At 17.0% G+C, this 23,378-nt stretch overlaps 6 protein-coding genes across 6 annotated transcripts in view, besides 52 other annotated features; 3 read left to right on the top strand and 3 right to left on the bottom strand. All coding sequences in view use genetic code 6, as the record gives it.

Annotated features, from left to right (window-relative positions):
- Nucleotides 1-9: 9 nt before the first annotated feature.
- Nucleotides 10-1,509, bottom strand: IMG5_101230 (hypothetical protein; the record flags this gene model as incomplete). The annotated part of the gene is made up of 1 exon (XM_004035257.1): nt 10-1,509. Exon 1 carries the CDS (start codon nt 1,480-1,482, stop codon nt 10-12), a length of 1,473 nt encoding a protein of 490 aa, XP_004035305.1. The 5' UTR covers nt 1,483-1,509.
- Nucleotides 13-71: a microsatellite.
- Nucleotides 192-234: a microsatellite.
- Nucleotides 464-504: a microsatellite.
- Nucleotides 471-495: a microsatellite.
- Nucleotides 768-813: a microsatellite.
- Nucleotides 803-833: a microsatellite.
- Nucleotides 1,482-1,509: a microsatellite.
- A 1,084-nt stretch (nt 1,510-2,593) lies between these two features.
- Nucleotides 2,594-2,676: a microsatellite.
- Nucleotides 2,600-2,662: a microsatellite.
- Nucleotides 2,602-2,673: a microsatellite.
- Nucleotides 2,610-2,673: a microsatellite.
- An 11-nt stretch (nt 2,677-2,687) lies between the features above and the next one.
- IMG5_101240 (hypothetical protein) lies at nt 2,688-3,653 on the top strand. The gene is made up of 5 exons (XM_004035258.1): nt 2,688-2,756; nt 2,859-2,971; nt 3,026-3,219; nt 3,267-3,379; nt 3,424-3,653. Exons 1-5 carry the CDS (start codon nt 2,709-2,711, stop codon nt 3,523-3,525), a joined length of 570 nt encoding a protein of 189 aa, XP_004035306.1. The 5' UTR covers nt 2,688-2,708; the 3' UTR covers nt 3,526-3,653.
- Nucleotides 3,654-3,820: 167 nt separating this feature from the next.
- Nucleotides 3,821-3,860: a microsatellite.
- A 50-nt stretch (nt 3,861-3,910) lies between these two features.
- Nucleotides 3,911-3,962: a microsatellite.
- Nucleotides 3,963-3,981: 19 nt separating this feature from the next.
- Nucleotides 3,982-4,028: a microsatellite.
- Nucleotides 3,985-4,032: a microsatellite.
- A 254-nt stretch (nt 4,033-4,286) lies between these two features.
- Nucleotides 4,287-4,334: a microsatellite.
- A 1,668-nt stretch (nt 4,335-6,002) lies between these two features.
- Nucleotides 6,003-6,041: a microsatellite.
- Nucleotides 6,042-6,099: 58 nt separating this feature from the next.
- Nucleotides 6,100-6,163: a microsatellite.
- Nucleotides 6,118-6,172: a microsatellite.
- Nucleotides 6,173-6,289: 117 nt separating this feature from the next.
- Nucleotides 6,290-6,431: a microsatellite.
- Nucleotides 6,317-6,341: a microsatellite.
- Nucleotides 6,367-6,440: a microsatellite.
- Nucleotides 6,369-6,474: a microsatellite.
- Nucleotides 6,375-6,438: a microsatellite.
- Nucleotides 6,475-6,599: 125 nt separating the features above from the next.
- Nucleotides 6,600-6,652: a microsatellite.
- A 499-nt stretch (nt 6,653-7,151) lies between these two features.
- Nucleotides 7,152-7,203: a microsatellite.
- Nucleotides 7,157-7,216: a microsatellite.
- IMG5_101250 (protein kinase domain protein) lies at nt 7,215-9,038 on the top strand (the record flags this gene model as incomplete). Its single annotated transcript, XM_004035259.1, has 2 exons — nt 7,215-8,308; nt 8,504-9,038. 2 exons carry the CDS (start codon nt 7,215-7,217, stop codon nt 9,036-9,038), a joined length of 1,629 nt encoding a protein of 542 aa, XP_004035307.1.
- Nucleotides 7,751-7,793: a microsatellite.
- A 75-nt stretch (nt 9,039-9,113) lies between the features above and the next one.
- Nucleotides 9,114-9,148: a microsatellite.
- A 1,696-nt stretch (nt 9,149-10,844) lies between these two features.
- On the bottom strand, nt 10,845-11,679 carry IMG5_101260 (hypothetical protein; the record flags this gene model as incomplete). Its single annotated transcript, XM_004035260.1, has 4 exons — nt 10,845-10,890; nt 10,935-11,113; nt 11,164-11,304; nt 11,494-11,679. 4 exons carry the CDS (start codon nt 11,677-11,679, stop codon nt 10,845-10,847), a joined length of 552 nt encoding a protein of 183 aa, XP_004035308.1.
- Nucleotides 11,115-11,157: a microsatellite.
- Nucleotides 11,680-12,314: 635 nt separating the features above from the next.
- Nucleotides 12,315-12,416: a microsatellite.
- Nucleotides 12,417-13,183: 767 nt separating this feature from the next.
- Nucleotides 13,184-13,246: a microsatellite.
- Nucleotides 13,247-14,488: 1,242 nt separating this feature from the next.
- Nucleotides 14,489-14,523: a microsatellite.
- Nucleotides 14,524-15,379: 856 nt separating this feature from the next.
- Nucleotides 15,380-15,419: a microsatellite.
- Nucleotides 15,420-16,441: 1,022 nt separating this feature from the next.
- Nucleotides 16,442-21,701, top strand: IMG5_101270 (hypothetical protein; the record flags this gene model as incomplete). Its single annotated transcript, XM_004035261.1, has 11 exons — nt 16,442-16,508; nt 16,692-16,823; nt 16,883-17,720; nt 17,867-18,752; nt 18,876-19,498; nt 19,584-20,040; nt 20,091-20,176; nt 20,261-20,420; nt 20,587-20,909; nt 21,015-21,309; nt 21,444-21,701. The coding sequence occupies 11 exons, from the start codon at nt 16,442-16,444 to the stop codon at nt 21,699-21,701; spliced, it is 4,125 nt and encodes a 1,374-aa protein (XP_004035309.1).
- Nucleotides 16,531-16,576: a microsatellite.
- Nucleotides 16,618-16,682: a microsatellite.
- Nucleotides 16,733-16,761: a microsatellite.
- Nucleotides 17,031-17,162: a microsatellite.
- Nucleotides 17,325-17,388: a microsatellite.
- Nucleotides 17,807-17,854: a microsatellite.
- Nucleotides 17,831-17,864: a microsatellite.
- Nucleotides 18,763-18,808: a microsatellite.
- Nucleotides 18,775-18,849: a microsatellite.
- Nucleotides 18,798-18,853: a microsatellite.
- Nucleotides 19,511-19,560: a microsatellite.
- Nucleotides 20,183-20,242: a microsatellite.
- Nucleotides 20,915-20,991: a microsatellite.
- Nucleotides 21,321-21,442: a microsatellite.
- Nucleotides 21,702-21,764: 63 nt separating the features above from the next.
- Nucleotides 21,765-21,811: a microsatellite.
- Nucleotides 21,812-22,128: 317 nt separating this feature from the next.
- Nucleotides 22,129-22,177: a microsatellite.
- A 195-nt stretch (nt 22,178-22,372) lies between these two features.
- Nucleotides 22,373-22,406: a microsatellite.
- Nucleotides 22,407-22,706: 300 nt separating this feature from the next.
- Nucleotides 22,707-22,760: a microsatellite.
- A 331-nt stretch (nt 22,761-23,091) lies between these two features.
- The window catches only part of IMG5_101280 (hypothetical protein), a gene marked incomplete at both ends in the record, with an annotated part of 924 nt that continues 637 nt past the window's right edge, over nt 23,092-23,378 (bottom strand). Inside the window, one exon of the mRNA XM_004035262.1 lies at nt 23,092-23,363. Within this exon, the coding sequence (XP_004035310.1) occupies nt 23,092-23,363 (272 nt within the window). The remainder of the gene's footprint in view (nt 23,364-23,378) is intronic.

Consider the following 23,378-nt stretch of genomic DNA (forward strand, 5'->3'; position numbering starts at 1 on the left):
TTAACAATATCAATATATATATATATATATATATATATATATATATATATATATATATTGTATAAATATATTAATTAAAAATAAAAGATATATCATATATTTAATATGTATAATTGTTTTTTATAATATAATCATATTATTAAAATATCTTTATATTATTTAAAAATAATTTTTAATCTTTAATTTATGTAAAAATAAAATAAAATAATATAAATAAATAAATTAATTAAAATATTCAAAAAAAAAAATTATAAAATTAAATATAATATATAAATATATAAAAATATAATATTTATAATAAAAGATATTTAAAAAATATTAGTAAACAAATTTATATATTTATTTTTTTTTTTTAAAAAAAAAAAACATATTATTTATTATTATATTAAAAGAAAAAATAACAAAAACAAAATAAAAAAAAAATTAATTGTTTCTTTAAGAAAATAAAACTAAAATCCAAATTATAAAAAAAAAATAATTAAAAATAATTAAAAAATATATTAATTTTTTTTTTTTTTTCTCATTTATCTTCTCCTTACATGATAGCATCAACAGCATCATCAACTTCCATTTGATCCATCTATTCTGGAATATGTTTATTTTTAATTAGCTTTCAGTTTTTTCCTTTTAAGCAGATTCATCGGCTTTACTTTTTGTTGTAGAAGCATTATTTTATTCTTTTAAAGCAGATTTTTTAGCTGAAACAACAGCATCTTTTTAAGAAGAATTTTTTTTGATAGATTTAGTGTTTTATTTTTAAGCAGAAGTATTATTTTCTTTCTCTTCTTATTATTTTTCTTCCTATTATTATTAATCTTATTATTATAAATCTTCTTGTTTCTATTCTTCCACAATTTTCTTCTTATTAGATTTTTCTTTAGGGACAAATTCACATTCTACTGAAAGTGCATGCTTATTTTCAGATAAAAGTCCTTATCTATATAGATCTCCAATTTACAAAAGCAATTCACTTTCTTTTACATTTCTATAATCTTCCTTTATATATTCAATCAATTTAGGAGTATCAAGTTTTTATTATTTGTGTAAATTAATTACATGTTTAATTACTTCGACTACATTTTCTTAAGAGAAATCTTTCTTTTAACCTTCAGTTTTCTTCTTTTTTTACTATTATTATTTAGGTTCTTATTATTAAGTCTTCTTTTCTTCTTTTTTTGGGGAAGTTTCTTTCTTGTTTTTCTTATTATCATTAGTAGATTAGGTTGTAGCTTAAGTTTTTTCTTTTTATTTTATTTCTTCTCCTTTGTTTCCTTTTCTTTTTTTTACTGGAGAAGGACTTTTTTATTTAGTTTGTTGAGGCTTTTATTTTTTGGCTGCTACTATTTTAGAATCTTTAGATGAGGAGTTTTTACGTTTTTTATTTGTAGATTCTTCAGTCTTTTTTACTTCTTTTTTTTTAGATGCTTATTTATCTTTTAAATTTTTTTAATTATTACTTGCACTTCTACTTTATCTAGCCATTTTTTTTTTTTTTTTTTTTTTTTTTTTCTAATTTATTTTAATTATTTTATATAAAAAATAATACTTATATATATTTTTATATTTTTTTTTTTAAAAAAAAAATAAAAAAATATAAGCAAATTATTAACTATTTATTATGTTTTTAAGCATATATGTATATATATTTTATAAATTTTATATATATATAAATGATATTTTTATTAAATAATCTATTTTGTTCATGTATTCTTTTATATATTCGAAGAAAAGTTGTGTTATTTTATAAATCTGCTTTTTATATTGCTTTTGCAATTTTTTTTTTTTTTTTTATATAAATTATTAATTTATTTCAAAAATATTTTAATCTTTATTTTGATTGGATTAAATATTTATATACGGATTTTTTTATAACAATAATATATAAATAATTTAAATATTAAATTAAAAATTTATGGTGAAACAAATAAAAGAAGTAAATATTTATTAATATGATTAAATTTAAATAGTCTTTTTAAAAATAAAACATTTTATGTATATGAGGTATAAAATAAAAATAAATAAGCTTAATTTAAAACATATCTTTTAAAAAAAAAAAAAAATGAATATATTATTATATTTACCTATTTTTAATTTTTAATAAAAAAAGAAATAAGAAAAATAAAAAATATTTGTATTTTTTGTTAATAAATTAATTATTATTAAAAAATTATATTATATAATATAAATACTTAATAAAAATGATATAAATGAATAATATTTTAATTGTTTTTCAATTTTAATTTAATTATTATATTAATTTAATTTTTAGAAAAATCTTTTAATTAAAAAATATAATAATAAAATTTTATATTTTTAAAATATTTTATAAAATATATTATTTTTATTTTTAAAAAATTAAAGTATAAATTTAATTAAAATATTGCTTATTTTTAACAGCTAAATTAAGATATTTTGTGTTAAATTTAAACTATATAAACAAAATTTCATTTTATTATTATTATTTTTTTATTTAAAAATATAGTAAATAAAATAAAGTACTATTTTTATAAAAAAGCATTCTTTTATTCATTTATTTAATTTATTTATTTAAAAGGTATTAATTTTGAAGGATAAAAAATAAATATACTTAATTATATATATATAAAGAAAAAAATAAAAATAAAATAAAAAATATATATACAAAAATAAAAATAAAAATAAAGAAAAAAATAATATTATTGAATAAAAAAAAGCAAAAATATAAAATAATGGTTAAGGCTTCTTAAGACCCAAAAGATCCCACTTTTTAAATGAGAGTATATATAAAAAAAACACACACAAACAAAATAAAATATACTTAATAAATATTTGCAAAATAAAAAATATACAATATTTATTAATCTAATGAAAAAAAAAAGATTAGATAATATGTTGTTTCAGCTGTTAAATTACCTATTTCAAAAGATTAACCTGAAATTCTTTAAATGAGAGTTTTCGCAAGAGACGAAGTAACTGCCAAAACTAAATTCTGGTAAAATACCCACCCCCCCCTCCCCTCAAAAAAAAAAAAAATTAATTAATAAAGGTACAACATGAGAAAATTAAACAAAATTAAAAGATCATAAGGAAGAATTCTTTCAGTAAATGAAATTTTCGAAAAAAATACTAGATAAATTAAAACATACGGAATCGCTCTTAAATATTAATCCAGAACTGCTATTCATAATATGTACAAAGAATTTAGAGACACCACATTGAATGGAGCTATTTCATAGCTTCGTAAATAATATTTATTTATTTTTTTAAAAAATAAAATAATAATATAGATATGGAAATGGCTGGTAATCATAGAGCTAAACCTGATACTATTTAAATTATCAGAACTGCTACTCTTTTAAAGAAGAGTGATATTAGAAGACCTAAATCACTTGAAATGAGAGTATATTTATATTTGTTATGTATATATATATTATTTTAAATAAGGATTCTAAATTAAAATTCCCAGTTATTAAAACTATTCATAGACATTCCGATAAAAAATTCAGAAAAGTTTACAAGGCTGTTAGACCTAATACTTATGTTTGAGTTAATAAAATAATAATAAGAAAATCTATGTTAAATATAAATAATAAAAGAGAAAATATATATTATTTTTATGTTTTTTTTTTTATTTGTAAGATTTTTCTATTTTAAATATTTAAACATTTTCGAATAAAAATAAAAAAATAGTATTCAGTTTTTTATTTATTATATAAAACCATTTTTTTTTTAATAATATTGAAAAATATCTTGTTCAATATTTTATTATTATAATTTTTTTAATTTCATATAATTCATATAAATTTAATATTTATAAAAAGATTTATAGTTTGAAAAAAATAATAATATTAAATAAAATTTAAATATTATTATAAAAAATTAATTAAGAATTCATATATATTAAATATAAAATTATATATCTATCCATTTTAAATCAATATACTAAAAAAAAAATATGAAATAATATTATAAAATAAAAATATTTATTTATTATTTTTTTATTAAATATATAAAAAATATATATATTAATATAAATATATAATAATAAAAATAATCGTATGCACTAATTAGAATATACTTTAGATTAAAACGAATTTGATATGTGTATTTTTGGTACAGGAATGACAGAAGCCTTATTTGCAGCTTCTTTATCAAAAATAGATTAAAAAAAAGTAAAGAAATTAAATAATTATTTAATATTTTTTATATATAAAGTTATTAATAATAGATTGTGATGAGGGTTACAGCTCCTCGCAAAAAACATTAAATTTAAAAGAATTTAAAAATTAAATGATAAACTAGGAATAAAAAACAATTAATATTTTGAAAAAATAAATATTTAAAAAAATAGATATATAAGATCTCGAATAATAAGAAAAAAATGATAATTTTTTAAAAGAACATGTCGAAAATTCGGCTCTTTATAGAAGCTTTAATATAGATTTATAACCAAAACTTCTTTTTTCGGAAAGTCTAACCGTAGAATGCATGAAATAGGCCGATATGGACAAATACATGGATTTTAGGGCTATAAATAGGATATATTTTTTCGATTAATAGAACAAAAGATTAATAGAATCTCCTTGTTCTAAAAGTGACATTTTTAAATCTAAAGACTTATCTTTATTAGAAAAAAAATAATTATTTTAATTCCTACATACACGTATAAAACTATATACTAAAAGCCAAAATCATCAGATAAACTAAAACTCAACAAATGAATTCGATAAAGACTTCAATATAGACCCAAAAACATAGGAAATTTTTGAAAATTTAAAAGATGATAATTGTTTGACATTTCTAAACCTAAAAGTTTCTTCTTAAAAAATTAAAGATATTTTTCTTTATAATATTTGCAATTATGAGTATAACCCAGCCTTAAATATACCTTCGTTTATAAAAAAAGACTATTCAACTAATTCTTTTGTTTGTAGACTTAAAAAATATATAAAAAGTTGTGGAATACATACTGATTTACCTTATCTTTATACTAATTATGGAACAGGGGATATTCCTTAAGGCTTTGCGAGAATAAGCGCCGTTTTCGGGTCTTTATATTGTATTAATTAAAATATAAATATATAGGAAATATAAAAAGATGAAAACGAAAAATGTTTTCTTATAAATACTAATTTATTAAAAGATGAGAAAAAATTGAAAGTAAAAGGAATAATAGCAGGTCCTGAATATAAAGAAAGTCTTTAGAAATTATTAGGGCTTTAAAATTAAAAAGAAGAAGAATAAAAACTGGAAGAAACTTTACTTTTAAGAGTAATTATTTTAAGTAAAAAAAGCAAAGAATAATTAGAAGAGGAAAAAAGACTTTCCCAAAATGAATTTTAAGACTAATAAGAAGACGAGGAAAATAATTCCCAAAAAAATAAAAACAATTTAAAATTGCCTATTTTATATACTGTACCTCCAAATGATTTTCTCAAAATAAAATAGCCTTTATCAATTTTACATTTAGATAATTCAAGTGTAAGTGCTCCGAAAGACTATTAAATATTTCATTGTAAAAAAGTGGTCGAGAATATGGAAAATATATAAGAAGAAATTAATATAATAAGTAATTTTATCAAAAATTCTTAAAAATATACAGAAAATCATTCCAAATTTGAATTCTAAATAGATTTTTTATACCCATATATTTAATGTAGAAATAATAATGGATTACCAGAGTTTCGTTTAGATGAGAATTTAGGCTTAAAAGTGAATTTTATTGGATAGGATTTCTTTGAAATTGATATGGATAAAAATATAGAGGAATATACAAATTCTATTGAACTTCTTAGTGATAATATTAAAAATTTATAAGAAAATTATTTCAAAACTATTAAAGAATTGGAAAGTTAAAATATCTAAAATGATTAAGGAGATGATGAAATTGATGTATTTTTGAATAAATTTTAAGAAATTAAAATATAAGGTTAATAATAATAATAAATAGAATAAAAACAATAATAAGAGATTTAAAAAGCTTAAGATAATTAATAATAGTCTTATGAAAAATAGTAATAGACTTAAGAGAATTTACAATAGTATTAAGAGAATTTATAGTAATCTAAAGGAACTATAAAAGATTATGTGAATTGTTAATAATCTCAAGAATATTAATAAAAGATATAAATAAAAGATTAATGTTAAGAAATAAATTAATAATATTAAGTAAGAAATTAATAATGTGAAGAAAATTAAAACGTTTAGGAAAAAAAAAAATGATAAAAAAATAATGTTTGTTAATATAGTAAATAGAAAAAAATAAAAATAGTATTATTATAAATTTAAAGAAAAAGAAAATTCATTTATTTATAATAAATATAATTAAATAATAATTAAAAAAAAAAATAAAAAAAAAAAATGAATTAAATAAACTAAATAAATTAAAAATATTTATATATAAATAAATATAAATATATAAATATACATGTAAATATATATATAAATATAATATATATATACTTTTTATTTATATATATTTATATATATATTATAATAAATATTTTATTTATTTACTATTATATCATTTTTAAAATTATTTATAATAAAATAATTTTTCAAAAAAATAAAATATAATAGAAATAATTTAAATTTTTTTAAAATAAATAATATCTTTATTTTATAATTTATTATATATAATATATAATAATAATATTAATATATAATTATATAAAAGACTTTAATTTTTTACATAAATTTATAATTATAATATAAAAGTACTATTAATATTAACAAAAAAATTTAAATTTTTATTTATATATATAGTTTTTATTCTTTTATTAATTTATTTATATTTAACATTACGAAAGATTAAAAGATAAATAAATGAAATAAAAAAAAAACCAGAATTTTTTATTTTGGTTAAAATAATATATAATAAAAAAAAAGTTTTTAATTTTAATTATTTCTTTAAAATAAGATTTTATTTTATAATTAATGTTCATTTATGAAATATAAAATTATTTTTTTTTTTTTTCTAATATATAAATAATTATAAATAATTAGTTTATATAATATATTTTTTTTTTTTATATTTTTTTTATAAAAAAAATTAATATATTAGTTTTATTTTTAATTATTTTTAATATAAATATGCATTAAAAAAACATTTAATTTATAAATCATTTTATATATATTATAAAAATTTGACAAATTTTTTTTAAAAATAGGTCAATAAAAATATATTCATAAATAAATATATCATCTACATATAATATAAATATAATATATTATAAATGATATACCAAAAACTTGAAGGATTTTCATAAAAAAAAGTAAATATTCAACATCATTATATATTTTATTTTTAAATAAAAAACCTTAAAATTCAATTTACATTTACTCATATATTAATAAAAATTAAAAATAAGATATATGAAAGTGAATTTATTGAGCTTTTAAAAATAGGTCAAGGCGGTTTTGCTGATGTTTTTAGAGCTTAACATAAACTAGACGAAAACTTATATGCAATAAAAAAGATACATTTAAAAATAAAAAACCCAAGGGAAGATTTACAAACCGAATTCGATAAAATAGCTCGAGAAGCTAAAATTTTATCCTAATTAAATCACCAAAATATAATTAAATATTTCCAAAGTTGGATTGAGGTAACATGTAAAAAAACCTCGAATAGATAAAAGCATTCTAAATAAAACTCCTAAGGCACTTAAAGTATCAAAAAATCTTTCTAAAGCAATAGTGAGAATGAATGTACAAATGATTTTTGCATATAAATAGACGGAGAAAACGACAATATAGAATTTAACGATAATTCTTAAAAATAGCTTTCTTAAAAATAACTTTCTTAACAATAAATTTAAAAGAACGAATAATAAAAAATTGAAAAATAAATACATATATAAAAGCCACCGAAAGATAACAAAAAAAACATCTCCACACCTATATCTCCTCTAAAATAAACCCATGAGAAATACGACGAAATAATACTCTTTTTATAGACAGAATTATGTAAAGAAACCCTATGTGAATATATATAAAGTCGGAACAAATAATTATTAGATTACTAAGCAATTATTTAATAACAATAGAAAAGTTTCTCAAATGAATTAGAATTAACACAAGCATAAAAACATGAAGCAATTTTGATATTATAGTAAATAATACAAGGACTTTAATACATACACAATACATGTAATATAGTACATAGAGATTTAAAGCCTTAGAATATATTTTTAACTAAAGACCTTTAAGTAAAAATAGGAGATTTCGGATTAGCTAAGAAACTTACTTAAAAACAAATAAATAATATTTCTTTAAATAACTTCACTACAAACTCAAATAATAGCACATAAACTAATAATACTGAATAGTTTAAAAATATACAATTATCCACAAATAACTCAGAATCGAATTCTCCTTTATTACAAACTAATTCTGATGGGAAATAGTAATAGTTTGAAATTCCCTTTTATTTACCCAAAGAATAAATCTCTACCACTTGTGGAACTGCCACATATGCGTCTCCTGAGTAACTTTCTTTGAAATCGGAGATTTTCGATCATAGGGCTGATATATATTCCCTAGGGATTATTATTTTATAAATGTTTTATCCTATGACTACTACTATGGAATTAGTAAAAACAGTTCATATGTTAAAAAAAGGAGAATTACCTAAAACTTTTTAATAGAAATTTCAAAAGTTGTCTAAAATTATCCTCGATAGTCTTTCCAATGATCCAAATAAAAGGCCCTAACTTTTCTAAATATACTAAGCTCTGGAAGTAATTGAAAGCTAAGATAAAATTTTACAAGCTTAGGTTTTAGGAAAGTATTAGATATAATTAGAAAGTTCTAATTTGGGAGTTTAATGGAAAATTCTAAAGGTTATTAAAGACAAATTGTTACTTTTTGGTAACGAAAACGCGAAAAAAGCTGAAATTGTGTACACTTTAAAATAAGCAAATATTGAATTATTAGAGGATCAAAAAGGATTGAAAATTAATCATATAATAATGTAAAATTTAACTATTTATTTTAATAATAATCTTTAAAAATGTGAAATCTTATTCTAATAATTGCTTTAATAATAATAATAGTGATTTTTTATTTTTTTAATGTTTTTTTTTTTTTTTATTTTTTAATATACGAAAAAAAAAAAAAAATTATATAAATACATATTTTTTTTTATTTTATATTCTTTTTTACTTTTTACTAAATAAATGAAAAACCTTAAAATTTTTATAAATTAATAATTCTTTATACATCAAATATGTATAAATAAAATCTAAATTAATCAAAAATAAAAAAAATGTTCCATTTTAACATCATATTTTATTGGAATATTTACTCCTTCCCTAAATTTGTATACAAAAGAAATATCATCTCCTTCTTATTTAAGTTTTCTTTTTTTACTTTTATTAGAAGTAATATCATCAATTAATTTAAAACTTTTCTTTTTTTAATCTAACTTTTTCTTTTCTATTTCCTTATTTTTTATTTTTAATTAAAAGCATAAAAGTTAAATATACATACTTCATTAGTTAAATTACTAAAATAAACTTTTTATTAATTTATTAATTCAAAATTATTATTAATAAAATAAAGAGATTTATCGTTAAATTTTTATTCAGGAACAGTTTACTTTTTTTGTATTGTTTAATAAATAAATAAATAAAAAATATATACATTAAAAATAAGTAATTTTTCTATAGCAGGATTAAAATAAATAATCACTTTTTGTCCATTTTTTTCAAAAGTGTATTAATGTTCATTCATTTTTAAAGAAAAATCAACCATAATACTTATACTTGTATATATTTCTTTCTTTTCTTAATCACTTAAATATGTCTTTTTAAAAAAATTTAGTTATCAAAAAAGTATAATGAAATTATTTTTACACTAAAAATTTAAGGCTATATTATTTAATATAAAGGCGATGTATATTAAAGGATAAAATTTTTCTTATTTATATATGAAATATCAGTATAAGGTATTTTACTTAGCATATTTTCTACTATATCGATTGATGATTTCTATTTATATATATATATATTTTTTTTTTACAATTAATTTTTTTTTTTTTTTTTTTACATATCTTTATTTTAATTAATATTAATAATTTGGGTATTCTAATTTAGTTTTATCATTAGATTTTAAAGTCAAATTAAATTTAATTAAAGGAAGTGAAATAAACTTATACATTTCATAATTATATTTTAGCAAATTACTTTCTAATATTTCCGCAAATTATAAATCTTGTAAAAATTTAGGAATTTTATCAAACCATCTATCAGCGCTTTTAAGTTTTATATAATTAAGTAATAAAGTTTCCAATAAAACATCAATCTAAACATTTTTCATAATACTTTAGACTGCGAACTTAAAACTTTTATTAATATAACAAATATTATTATATATAATCATTTTTTTATTTATTATTGATAAAAAATATACTCGAATTCCGTAACTTTAACACCATTAGAAGTTTCGTAAAAAATACTTTCAATAAATTCTAAAACTCCCTTATTATTTTACTTTTAATCCAATAAAATCTAATCTATAGTTAATTTTTATCTGTTTTTTTATTTTATAGTTTCGAAATCATTTATAAATTCATTAAAGAAGACCTAATATCATAATCATTATAATCACAAATTTTCTATAAAGTTTGTTAATCTAAAATTAGTTTTTCCTTAAAACAAATTTCCTTTAGTCTTTCTAAAAGTTTATCCTTTTTAGTTTTTTAAAACATAAATACAAGCGCTTTTTTTCTCAGTTCTCTTAGCCCCTTACTATAGACATCATTACAAATGAAAATAACTGGCCTTTTAATATAAAAGCTTTAATTAATTCCTTTTTTCTCGTTTTCTATTTCAATTGTTTCTTCTATATTTTCATCTTCTTTATCATCCTTTTAACCATTCTTTTTCTAAAAAACATTCTTTTTATAAACTTTCTTTTATTATTATTCCCCTTTAAATATAAAATTTAATAACTAGTCAACAGCTCCATGACTTTCAGATTCTAAAGCACCATCAACTTCATCTAAAATAATTAAAGAAGGCTTACTATTTTCAATATTTTCTTAATTTGAAAATTTCAACGTTTCATTCTATGTCATTATTTATATTCGTTCAATTAATTTACTTGCTGTTCTATCTTCACTAGCATTAATCTATATATTATTTAAAAAATATATATATTTGTAAATAAAAATATGCTTGCTTCAATTGTTTTATATCCACAATGTTTTGCAATATTTCTTGCCAAAGTCGTTTTACCAGAACCGGGAGGTCCGGCTAATAAAATAACACTGTTTTGCATTTTCTAGAGACTATATTCATCATTAAGATCATAGAAGAACAACTTTTGAATATTATTATTCTAATTTCCAAAATTTCCTTTATTAAAATTATTTTCTTATGGAACTGTTTTTTTCGTGACTTATCCGAATACATTTCGGGTAAAAGTTTATGTTTATGTATATTATTTATTAGGAATAAATTTATTAATATTCATTATTGACTTTTTTATATTTAATTATTTATTAAATACTATAGGATCCCAAGATTTTAACCAACAAAGGGCTTCTCTATTAATTTTGTCATTACTAAGAAGTTCATCGAATCTTTTCGGCATGTATTTATCTACCCATAATTGTTAATTTTTTTTACTTTAATCTTCTTCTAAATCATTTTAATCTATCTCATCTACTATTTTATTTAAATATTCCTATTTCATTTGTTTTATTTTTTTAATGCAAAAAATATATTTACTATTCTTAATTCATCTATTTTTTTTAATAAATCATCTATAGGAGTAGGCAAAAGACTTTATTTTTAAAACATTTCTTGAATATATTCATTTTATTAATAGTAGGTGTTCTTTTTTTCTTTATATACATAAAATGTCATTTCTTATTATCTTTCTATCTCTTAATTATATATATATAAATTCACTTTATTTTAATATATATCATCTATGTAATAATGAAAATCTTAATGATGAATGCTTAAACCAGAAAAAAAATCATCATAATCATGTTTCCAATTCATTTTTTTTATAATTTTTTTCAAAGATAAATTTATTTTAAATTAAAAATTTTTTATAAAACATTCCGCTAATTATAAAAATATAATATATATTTATAAACAAGCGCGCTAAAATAATATATAAGTGTAAATAATTATTGCAAAAAAATGAAATAATATATATTAAATAATTGCAATTAATAATAATTTTAAATATTGATTAAATATTATCTTAAATTGTAATATTTAATTATAAAAAATATCTAAAATATTATTATATATAAAAAAGAAATTAATATTATTTAAAAAATAAAAGAAAAAAAAATAATAAAAAATAAATGATAAATATATAATATATATATATATATATATATATATATATATAATATATATATATATTGATATATATATATATATATATAGATATAGATATATACATATAGATATTTTTATATTTATAAACTTAAAAAAATTTTAGCTTAAACACCTATATTTACTAATTTCCTTTAAATAAAATAATAGTTATCAATAAAAAATATATTATTTTTAACTTAAAAATTGTCTGCTTTAATTTAAATAAATTTTTAGTTTAATTCAATAAAATAGAAATTAAATTTCTTTAGTTTATATTTTATTTATAATCCACTTAAATTCTTATTAATTAATATATAATTTTTTATTAATTATATTATTAATAAAGACTTAAAACAATTTATTTATTTATTTTTATAAATTTACAATATTTAAAATAATTTATTTCGGATATTTTAATATTTTTTTTATTTTTTTCTTAAAATTCGTTTTATTATCTTTGATTATATATTATATTTTTTTCAATTAAAAATGCTATCATGAGAAATTATTGTCTCCTACTACAACTTCTTCTTAATCATACAATATGTTCAACATTTTAGCAAATCGACTCTATTATCTTTTTGAAAATGACATAAAAATAAATAAATACGTCATAAATGGTCGACTAAACTTACTAAAACTTGAAATTAATATGTTTATTATTTTTATTTAAAATAAATAATATGCATATAATTTTTTTATTTTTTTTATTTAATTAAATTTTACATATATAGAGAATTTTTATAAAAAAAATAATTTAAATATATTAATTATAAAATATATTTTTTGTAAAAAAGAAAAAAATATTATTATTTTTAACAAAAAAAAATTGAAGAAGAATTAAAATATTTTATCCAAAAAAAAAAAAAAAAATGTATTATAAATTTAAAAAAAACAAAGATATTATAGAATAAAAAATAAAATTAAAAATTAGTTAATATATATACATTAATAATTATAACTTAAAATAAATATATTATTATTATTATTGATTAAATTCTTAAATTTTAATTATATATTTATATTTTTATTTATATAACATTATGTTTTATTTATAAGCAAGTAATCAAATATTTAATTTTTTTTTTTGTTATTAAATATATCAATTTTAATATATATTTATAAAATATAAAAAAAAATTAATAAATTTTTAATTTTTTTTTTTTTAAAAAAAAAAAAAAAAGTATATAATCAAATATATGAATTCTTAATTACATTTTTTGAGTAAAAAATAAAGTGTTAAAGATTTAATTAAATAATCATAAAGTATATCCCTATTTTAATTTTACTAATTTTTTTTTCATAATTAATAAACTCAAGAATTATTTTAAATAATTTAGACTAAGAAATATTAATAGAAGATCAAATATAAATTGAAAATATTCCCGAAAACAATCTTTTTTTTCGAAATAATTTAATTAATTAAACTAAGCAAATCAGCCTTTAGATTTAGAAAACTAAAGACTAAGAAATCAAGATAATTATGAAAAAAATATATAAATTTTATATTAAATTTATAAAAAAAATAAACGAAGTAAAATAAAATGTATATATTAAAATTTTAATAATACAAATAAATATAAAGAATCTATTAATTAGTTTAAAAGAAAAATTTCCTTTAGAATTAAAGTTTAAAAATCTAAAAGAATAAAAAGCAAAATAAATAATAAGACATATAGAATATATGTTTGATGAACTTATATTAATGAATAACAATATTTATTTACAATTCCAGGTATATAAATCGTAATAAAAAGAAAACAATAGTTAAATTTAAGAAAATTATTATTTAAATTAATGCAAAAACTGTAATGAATACGAAAATTTATTATAAAAGTTAGAAGCTGAAGTAAGATAACACATAAGAGTTTAATAATAACTTAAGTTATTTATAGAAAAATAACAATAAAAAATAGATGATAGTTATAACACTTAATAATTTTAAAGTTCAAATGAATATAAAAAAAATTAATCTAATGATATTTTATAATCGAAATTATTAAAAAAAATGGAACAAACGAAAAATGATTTTATAAAAAATTTAAAAGAAAACAAAAAACAATCCGATTCTTAAAAAAGACTTGAAAAATTAAAATAATTAAATTCTTCATAAAACACTTCTTAAACGAATTTTAACTAGACTTATTTAGTAAAAAAATATATTTAAAATTGCATAAAAAAAAATTGAATAAATAAAAAACAAACATAAGTAAAGAAAAAAGTAATCCGAAAAATAATTCCCATGTAATAAAATAATCTCAAGTTTTATAAAAATGCATATAAATGAGTAAATCATAAGATCAATTAGAAACTATAAATTAGTCTTAAACAAAAACTTAAAATAAAAATTTTACATTTAGAACTAATAATATAAAAAGTAATTTCGAAACTTAAAAATCAAAAAATAACTCCAAAAGCAATAATAAAATATTAAATAAAAAAAAAAATAACTAAATATAAAATAATTTCTGTGAAGAAGTATTAAACAGTTACTAAAGTGTAAAAAATAAATACTTTTATAATAAAATTAAATAGTATATGAAATCCCCTAAAATCTCAATTGAAGAAATTTCAAATAATACCAGAAGTAAAAGTATTGATTTATAATTTTCTAAATAAACTAAAAATACAAATTTATATAATAGTAAAAAAGATTTATTGTTGTAAAAAAATACTAATTAAGTTTTTAAAAAGAAGAAGAAAAAAATTATAGATCTTAAATTTTTTAAGTAATAGATTTTTAATAATAAAAGTGATAATTTTAAATGATTATTATATTGAAAAAAAAAAAAAAAAACATTACTTATATTTATATATTAAATATTATATATTTAAAATCTAAATTCTATTAATTTATTTTTTAAATAATATTTCAATTTTTTTAGTTCAATAAATATTAATTTGTTTTTATAATTTCTTTAATTTATTATAAGTTTTTATTTCATTTTTTTTTAAAAAAAACTAATATATAACTTTCTTTTAAAAAAATAAAATAAAATAATATTAAGTATATATATATATATATAAAATGGCAACCCTTTTTAATGAATGCCAGTAAATATAATACTAAAAAAAATATAAATAATTAAAAAAATAGATCATGCAAATTAAAATTCTAAAATAATGAATAACTATAAAATCATTTAAAAAGAGTAATATACATTAAAAAATAATAAACGAAAAAAAAAAAAAAAAAAAGTTTTGCTAAGGAAGTGATTATGCCGATATAGCAAACTTAGAACTAAAATATTAAAAAGAGTTAAGATTATAATAATAATAAAAGGGTGCTTTTACAGGCGAGAACTATTAGAATTATTTAGAAAGCCAAAAATAAAAAGAAAAAGAAAAATTAAAAAATTATAATTAAATGAGTATTTAGGATTTAAAAGATAAACTTAAAGAAGAAGATTAGTAATTTAAAAAAATTCTTTAATTAGAAAACCGAAAATAAGATGATGTTTTAGATTAAGAATTAAATAAAATAAATGAAGAGAGATAAAAAATAAAATTAAAAAAAAAGGAAGACGAAAATGCTTTATAAGATTTATTATATGAACTCGAAATAAAAAAAGAAAAAGAAATAAAAAATAGAATCGAGAAAGATTAAATTAAGAAAAGCATTAGTAGATTTAGAAAAAGTAAAATTACAAGAAATAGGTTAGGATAAGAAAAAAGAATTAGAAAAAATTATAAATGAAAGAGAAATCCTTAAATTAAAAGAAGAAGAATTAGTATAAGAAGTCCAAAATTTATAATAAGATTAATAAAATTTAGATATAATGAGAAAAGAAGAATTAGATAGAATGAAAAAAGTAGTAGATAATCTACATTTTTCAAAAAAATAAAATAATAAAGTAAATGAAAAATTAATAGAAGAAAAAGCAGAAAAAATGGCAACTTTAAAATTAAGAAGGGAATAACTTGAAAACGAAAGAGTAAGAATTTAACATAATCTTGAAAAAATATAATAAGGAGATTATAAAGAAGTTTTAGGTTAAAACAATAACTTTCCATTAATTACGGCTAAAAATATAATTGGAGATATGAGATAGTTAGCAGCTTATAATATTCCTGGGATGAAAGAAAAAATATAATAAGAAGAAGGGAGAATATAATAAATGAAAAACTAAAATGAATCTATGTATAAAAGAGAGTTTATACCTTTTGATAAAGATGAAATATATGGTTATTATTATAAATAAATAAATATAAATATATTTAAAATTTATAAATTTTTACAATTTATTAAATTTATTTTAATCTTTATTATAATTAAATTAAAGAAAATATAATATTATAAATATATATTTAATTATTTATTTATTTTATAAAATATAAATATAATTTTTTATTTTTTTTTATACACAGCTAAAAAAGAAAATGATTTTGTAGGAAAAGTATAATAATATTATAATTAATATAATTAATATAATTAATAAGCCCCTAATAATGTATAAAAAAGCTTATAACCTTTAATATAAGGTTTAGAAAAAGTATAAAGTAATATAAAATATACATAATAAAATATATATATATATATAATTTTATAATAATTAAAGATAGACCTAAAACGTAATTAGAACAATTTGCTGAATCGAAAATTAATGATTTATCATAAATTAAAAATGACTATTTAAAATCTGGTGGAAACGACCCTTATTTAGTATAAAATATTGATAATTTATAGAGATTTTATTAAACAAAATCATAATCATAATAGTAATAATAATAACAATAATATTAACCAAATATAATATAATAATAATAGCAATATTAATATTAATAATAATAAAATTAAAATAATTAACTAATTTATTAAAATAATATTGATAATAATAAATAAACATTCGAAAACGACTCTTTAGATAAAATGATACAATAGAAAATTTAACAAATATAGCTAACAAAAAATAAAATAAATGAACAAAAATAAAAATAAAATTAATATTTTAACTAAAACATTAATCAAATATAAAACTAAGAATATAAAACAAATCAAATATAATAACAATAATAACAAATATAATAGTAATAATAATAATATTAATAATAATAATAATAATAAAATTATGACAAATAACCAAATAGTGAAAACCCTTTTTCGATTTTCACAATTAAAAATGAGTTTTTCCTTCATAATGAAGTTCGTTCAGTTGATTTAGATAAAGAAGAAAGAACAATAATGAACATTAGCTAATAAGAGATAGATGATTTGAGAGTGCTTTCCCGAATTCCAGTAGGAACAGAACTATATAGATTTAAAATGGAATAATATAAATAATTATCAACTACACGAGCTGAAATAGAAAAAATTGTACAAGAATAAAGACTAGCAAAAATGAGAAGAAAATTCGAACTTGAAAGGAAATATATGGACAGAAAATTCGATAATTAAAGGTATATTTTTATAAATAAAAATACAAAAACAAAATTAAAAAAAAATATATGATTAATATTTATAATTACAATATTCATATTGATATATATACATATAAATATACATATATTACATATACATTTAAAATACATATTTATTTAAAAAGATGGATTGATGATTAAAGAAGATGGATTTTAGCTTCTAAAATCAGAAATGAATAGGAAAATACTGATGAAGTTAATATACCAAAGGATTATGATACAAATTAAGGATTTTTAGTACACTGGGATTATATTTTAGGTTTACCTCGCCGAATTTCTCTTTCTTAGATTGTATTTGGCATATATACTAAAAACTAAACTATTTTCTAGCCTAAATTAGTAGATCCACATGATACGGAAATAGAAAGTGCTTAAACTGTCAGGTGTATAATAGGAGACTAGAATTAAATATTCGATATTCCTGCAGATCCTGAGACGTTAATTATAATGGAAGTTTAGATTCCTTAATCGAAAAATCTATAGGATAATATTGGCCGAACTGATACTTTTGGATGGACATAAGTAGACTTATTTGATTATAAAAGGACTCTTAAAAGAGGTAAATTTAAATGTCCTTTATATTACGGACCCACAGAACCTCAAATACCTATACCGGAAATAAAATACCTTGAACCTATACCCGGTGCATGGATATATTTCAGAATAGCCTACCCTAATGATGCGGAATATGGTCAAGTCTAATCTCTTTATCCCGATTAAACTATGTATGAATACATAATCCCTTAAATCCATCTCAGAAACATCACAGGAGCACGCTAAGACATTTTAGATATAGAAGGAGAACCAGAACCTTTACCAAACATAACTTATTAAATTAATAATTCCTAAATACCATAACCAGGACATTAAAATTAATAAAATGATATAGAACCCAAATAAATACCTTAATTAAAATATTATAATCCATAACAAAAACCAAAAACTATATCCGATAAATCAGAAACTCCAGATAATGAAAACTTTGGTGGTTTAGCAGTTATTATAAAAGAGGTATTTTTATTAAAAAAAATAAATATATATATAAAAATAAATAAAATATATATATATATATATATATTTATATTTATATTTATATTTATATTTATATTTATTTTTCTAATTTTATGTTTTAAGATTTAAAATCATGTAGCAGGTTCACATTGTAGAGTTTAAATTGCTCTTTTAGAGGACAATTACGTTATATAGGATAAAAATGGTTTAAATTGTACTTTTAATACATCTATACATAATCCTTTAGATAATAAATTCAAATATATACCTTAAAAAGAGCCTTTTGATTTAGATGTTTAGAATCCACATATGGAAAATATGAATAATAAAGAATAAGGATAAAATATAATGTTTAATGAAAGATATAAATTCTTATAAAATATTATAGGATTATATAAACAAAATAAAAAAGATATATGGCTTGCTATATAAGTAGTTGAAAAACCGATTCCTGTATAATTATAAGATGATATACTTGTTGATACAGCCCTAAATTATGCGGGATTAGACTACGAGCCTATAGGATGGAATTTTTTTAAAGTTATAGAAGGAGGAAAATTAAGAAAAGGAGAATAAAAAATTATACTTTATGAACCTCCTATTAGGAGACCACCAGTAGATTTAAGTCGAGTTAAATAGCTTAATTAAAGAACATAAGTAATTATAAATTTAGAAAAGTTAGAATTTACAGATAAGGATTTAAAATACGCTAGAGATGCTACTAAAAAGAAAAAATCCAATAGTGAGTAAAATATTAAATATATATATATATATATATATATATATATATATATATATATATAAATATTATTTAATTTTTTTTTAAAAAAGTAAATCAAAATTAAATATTTCTTTAAATTAAAAATCTAAATCTTATAAGAATTAAAATTAAAATTAAAATCCTTTTATATAAAATAATGATTAATAATGGAATACTGATAGTATTTATACAAAAAATATGGGAATAGATTTTTATATAGATGGTTTAAGACATTTACCTGATAAAGTTACTGTCACAAAAATAATAATAGATGTAGTAAATATAAAATATTAAACAGTTTTTGAATAAGAATCATGTCTACCTGAATTAAATTCCACTTAATATAACCCTGTATTTAATTATAGAAGAGAATTAAGAAAGAATGTAATGGATCCAACTAGTCTTATTTTATTAACAACTGTTACTTATGATAATGCATCCAAAAAGTCGAAATGTGTTGGATATTCAGGAATTTAGTTATTTATAAATCCATATACTAAAGAATAACCTTAAGATTAAAATGAAAATGTTTAATAAAATAAAAAAATATATATATAAATTTGATTTAAAAATTAAAGGAATTTTGTATTTACGAAGGATATTATTAACTTCCTATATATTCATAATAGATAGAAAGAGAATATCCATTTAATATAAATTAATTGTAAATTATAAATATATATATATATATATATATATATATATATATATATATATATTTATATTATATTTATTGTTTTAATAAAAGATAAAAATTAGAAAGAATACCATGTGCGTCTATTTTAGTAAGACTAAAAAAAGCAGCACTATCAGACGATGGTTTACGATGTTTATCAATAAAAGAATTTCCTTAAAAAGACTGGATTTCTAAAGGTTTAGTAGATCCATAACCTGAATATAGTGCTGGAGTATATAACACATAATTTATATCACTTATGAAAAATGAAAATAACTTATATTAATCAAGAAAAGAAAGAATTGATTAAAAAATAGAAGAAATCGTTCATTTAATAGATAAAAATATAGTATAAAAAAATATAAAATTAATATATTTATAAACTAATATGTATACAGAAATAAAAAGGAATGGAATAATTTTTAGATTAAGTATTAAAATTTGGACCCGACACATAAATAATAGATATGATGTATTTTGCAAAATACGACTAAAAAGTAGGTATTAATTTTTCTTTAGATGGTTTAAATAAAGTCCCGAATTCTAAATGGATTTATTCGGGTTTAATATCTTTATTTCCTCCAGGCAATTATTATCTTAATAGTGTTTAATAAAATTAAGACTAAATTTAAATGATATCTTAATGCGATTTATTATCTCCTGCAGAGTCTCCAAGATTTAAACAAGGATTTATTTCTTATACGGATTAACCATTTGACAGGTATTTATATATATATATACAAATATATTTATATGTATCTATATATTTATATATATATATATATATATATATATATATATATTTATCTTTTTTTTTTTTTTTTAGATATCTCTCTATTATAGTAGATATAAAAGCTTTATAAATTAATAAAAATGAGAAAAAATTATAAAATATAGGTTGGACTTTAGTTCCTTTATTCTCTCCAGATGGATATGCACTTTCGAAAGTTTTTTAATTACCACTAATAAAGGGTGAAGTGAATCCTGTTATACTTTAAGAAATGAATAAAAGAGATCCTTGGGATGTTATATAGGAAAAATTAAATTAAAAAAATAGCAAATTTAAGCTATGTGAAGAATATACATCTATTATGGTTAGAGTAGTTGATGCTTAAAGAGAAGTGAAATTTAAATATTTATATATATAAAATTATATATAAATATATATAAAATCATATATATATAAATAAAAAAAATAGATATATATATATATATTTATATATATATATATATATATATATATATATATATATAGGGACATTTCTAAATTCCTTATGATTTAGAAAGATTGGATTATAGATATTTACCTGAAGATTAAAAAAAAAGAAAAGAATGGGCATATACGAAGGCAACTGAACTTTATTTATAAAATGCGAAAAAAGTTTTTTAGAATTTTAGTTAATTTAAAACTATACCAAATGATTACGAATAAGATAAGTTTAATTAATAAATTACATTTGATTTCGGATCTGCTTTAGGAATAGAAAAATACTTTAATTAATATAATGATTGATTATATTTATTTTTTGTAAATATATAATTTTATTTTAAATATATTAATTAAAAATTAAAACTTAAATAATTTAATAATTTATAATAATAATATAAAAATTTTAAAAATAACAAAATAAATAACCATTTTTTAAATATTTTAGACTTTATTTATATATAAAAATTATATTTATATTTTTGCTTAGTTTATTTTTTATTTTTTCTATAATTTTTTGTTAAAAATCCAAATTTAAATGAAATTTGACTAATAATTAATTTTTATTTTTTAACAATTAATCTTTTTAAAATAAACATAAATTATATTTTAAGCGAAATTAACTAAAACTTATTTTAAATACTTCATAAAACAATTATAAATTATATTTAATAAACTAAAATAATAAATTGTCTTTATTACAATTTTTCCCCTTAATTAGTTTACTCCTTAATTATTAAAATATTATTTTTTTATTTATTCAAATATATGTATATTTTTTAATATATTTTTTATTATAAATTATATTCTTTAATTTAATTTTAATAATATAATATTTTGTCATTTGAATATTTAAATAATCTTATTATATTATTATTAATATACATTTTAATTATAAATATAATAAAGTAAATAAATTAACATTTAAAATATTTAATGCATCTTAATATTTTAATTTTTTTTAAATAAACGTAAATATAAATTAATTATTAAATAAATAATTTATTAAATTTTTAAATAAATTTTTTAAAAATAAATATTTTTTTTATTAAAATATTTTATTTATAATATTATAAAATTTTAAAACACTTATATTAAATATATAATTATATATATATTCAAATGTTATATTTGATTATTATTAATACAATGTATAAAAATAGATTATATAAATAATAAAAGTCTTAAAATTTTTTATATCCTATAATAATTATTATAAATGGTAAAAAGATAAAGAAAAAATAAAAATATTAAATTAAAATTTTTAAAATTTAGTTTAAGAATAATTATTATTTAATTCTATAAAAAAAAAAATATAATAATATAATTTTTAATAATAAAATAAAATAATATATAATAAATAAATATAGTTACAAATTTAATAGTCTCAATAATCTGAAATTAAGAATATTCATATAAAATAATAAATTAAATAAGAAGATAAAAAAAGATCCTTAATTGATACTAATAAATGTAATAATAATATTAAAAAAAACTTTAATAGAATTTTTGAAAATTAACAATTCATAAAAGAATAGTTTTAATTTTTAACATTATAGAAAATAAATATCATATATTAAAAAAATTGATATTCTAAAATAAAAAATTTAAATATATAATATTATTATTAGTATATCAATATTCTCCTTATTATTATAATAAACCTTTTAATAATTAAATTAATATATTTTTATTATCAATTGAAATTGCATTACTTTTACCAAAGTTTAAATAATAAAAATCCTAAAGCCCAAGTAGGTTCTTAACTTTAAATAGCCTAAGGAGCTTAAAGTACCATATTACCGACTCCATACCCATCAATAAGTAAAGTGGAAACATAGAGTCCTTAATAACACTTATTATCAATATACTTGTTTTTAGGTTCCTTTGCCATTATATCTTAAAAATTGTATTTACAGAACTCAATAGCCGCTCTTCTTAATTCATGTGCATTAAATTCAGGTATATCTCCAAAATAAGCCT

The sequence above is a fragment of the Ichthyophthirius multifiliis genome, assembly GCF_000220395.1.
Source record: "Ichthyophthirius multifiliis unplaced genomic scaffold scaff_1120509250848, whole genome shotgun sequence".
Taxonomy (NCBI): domain Eukaryota; phylum Ciliophora; class Oligohymenophorea; order Hymenostomatida; genus Ichthyophthirius; species Ichthyophthirius multifiliis.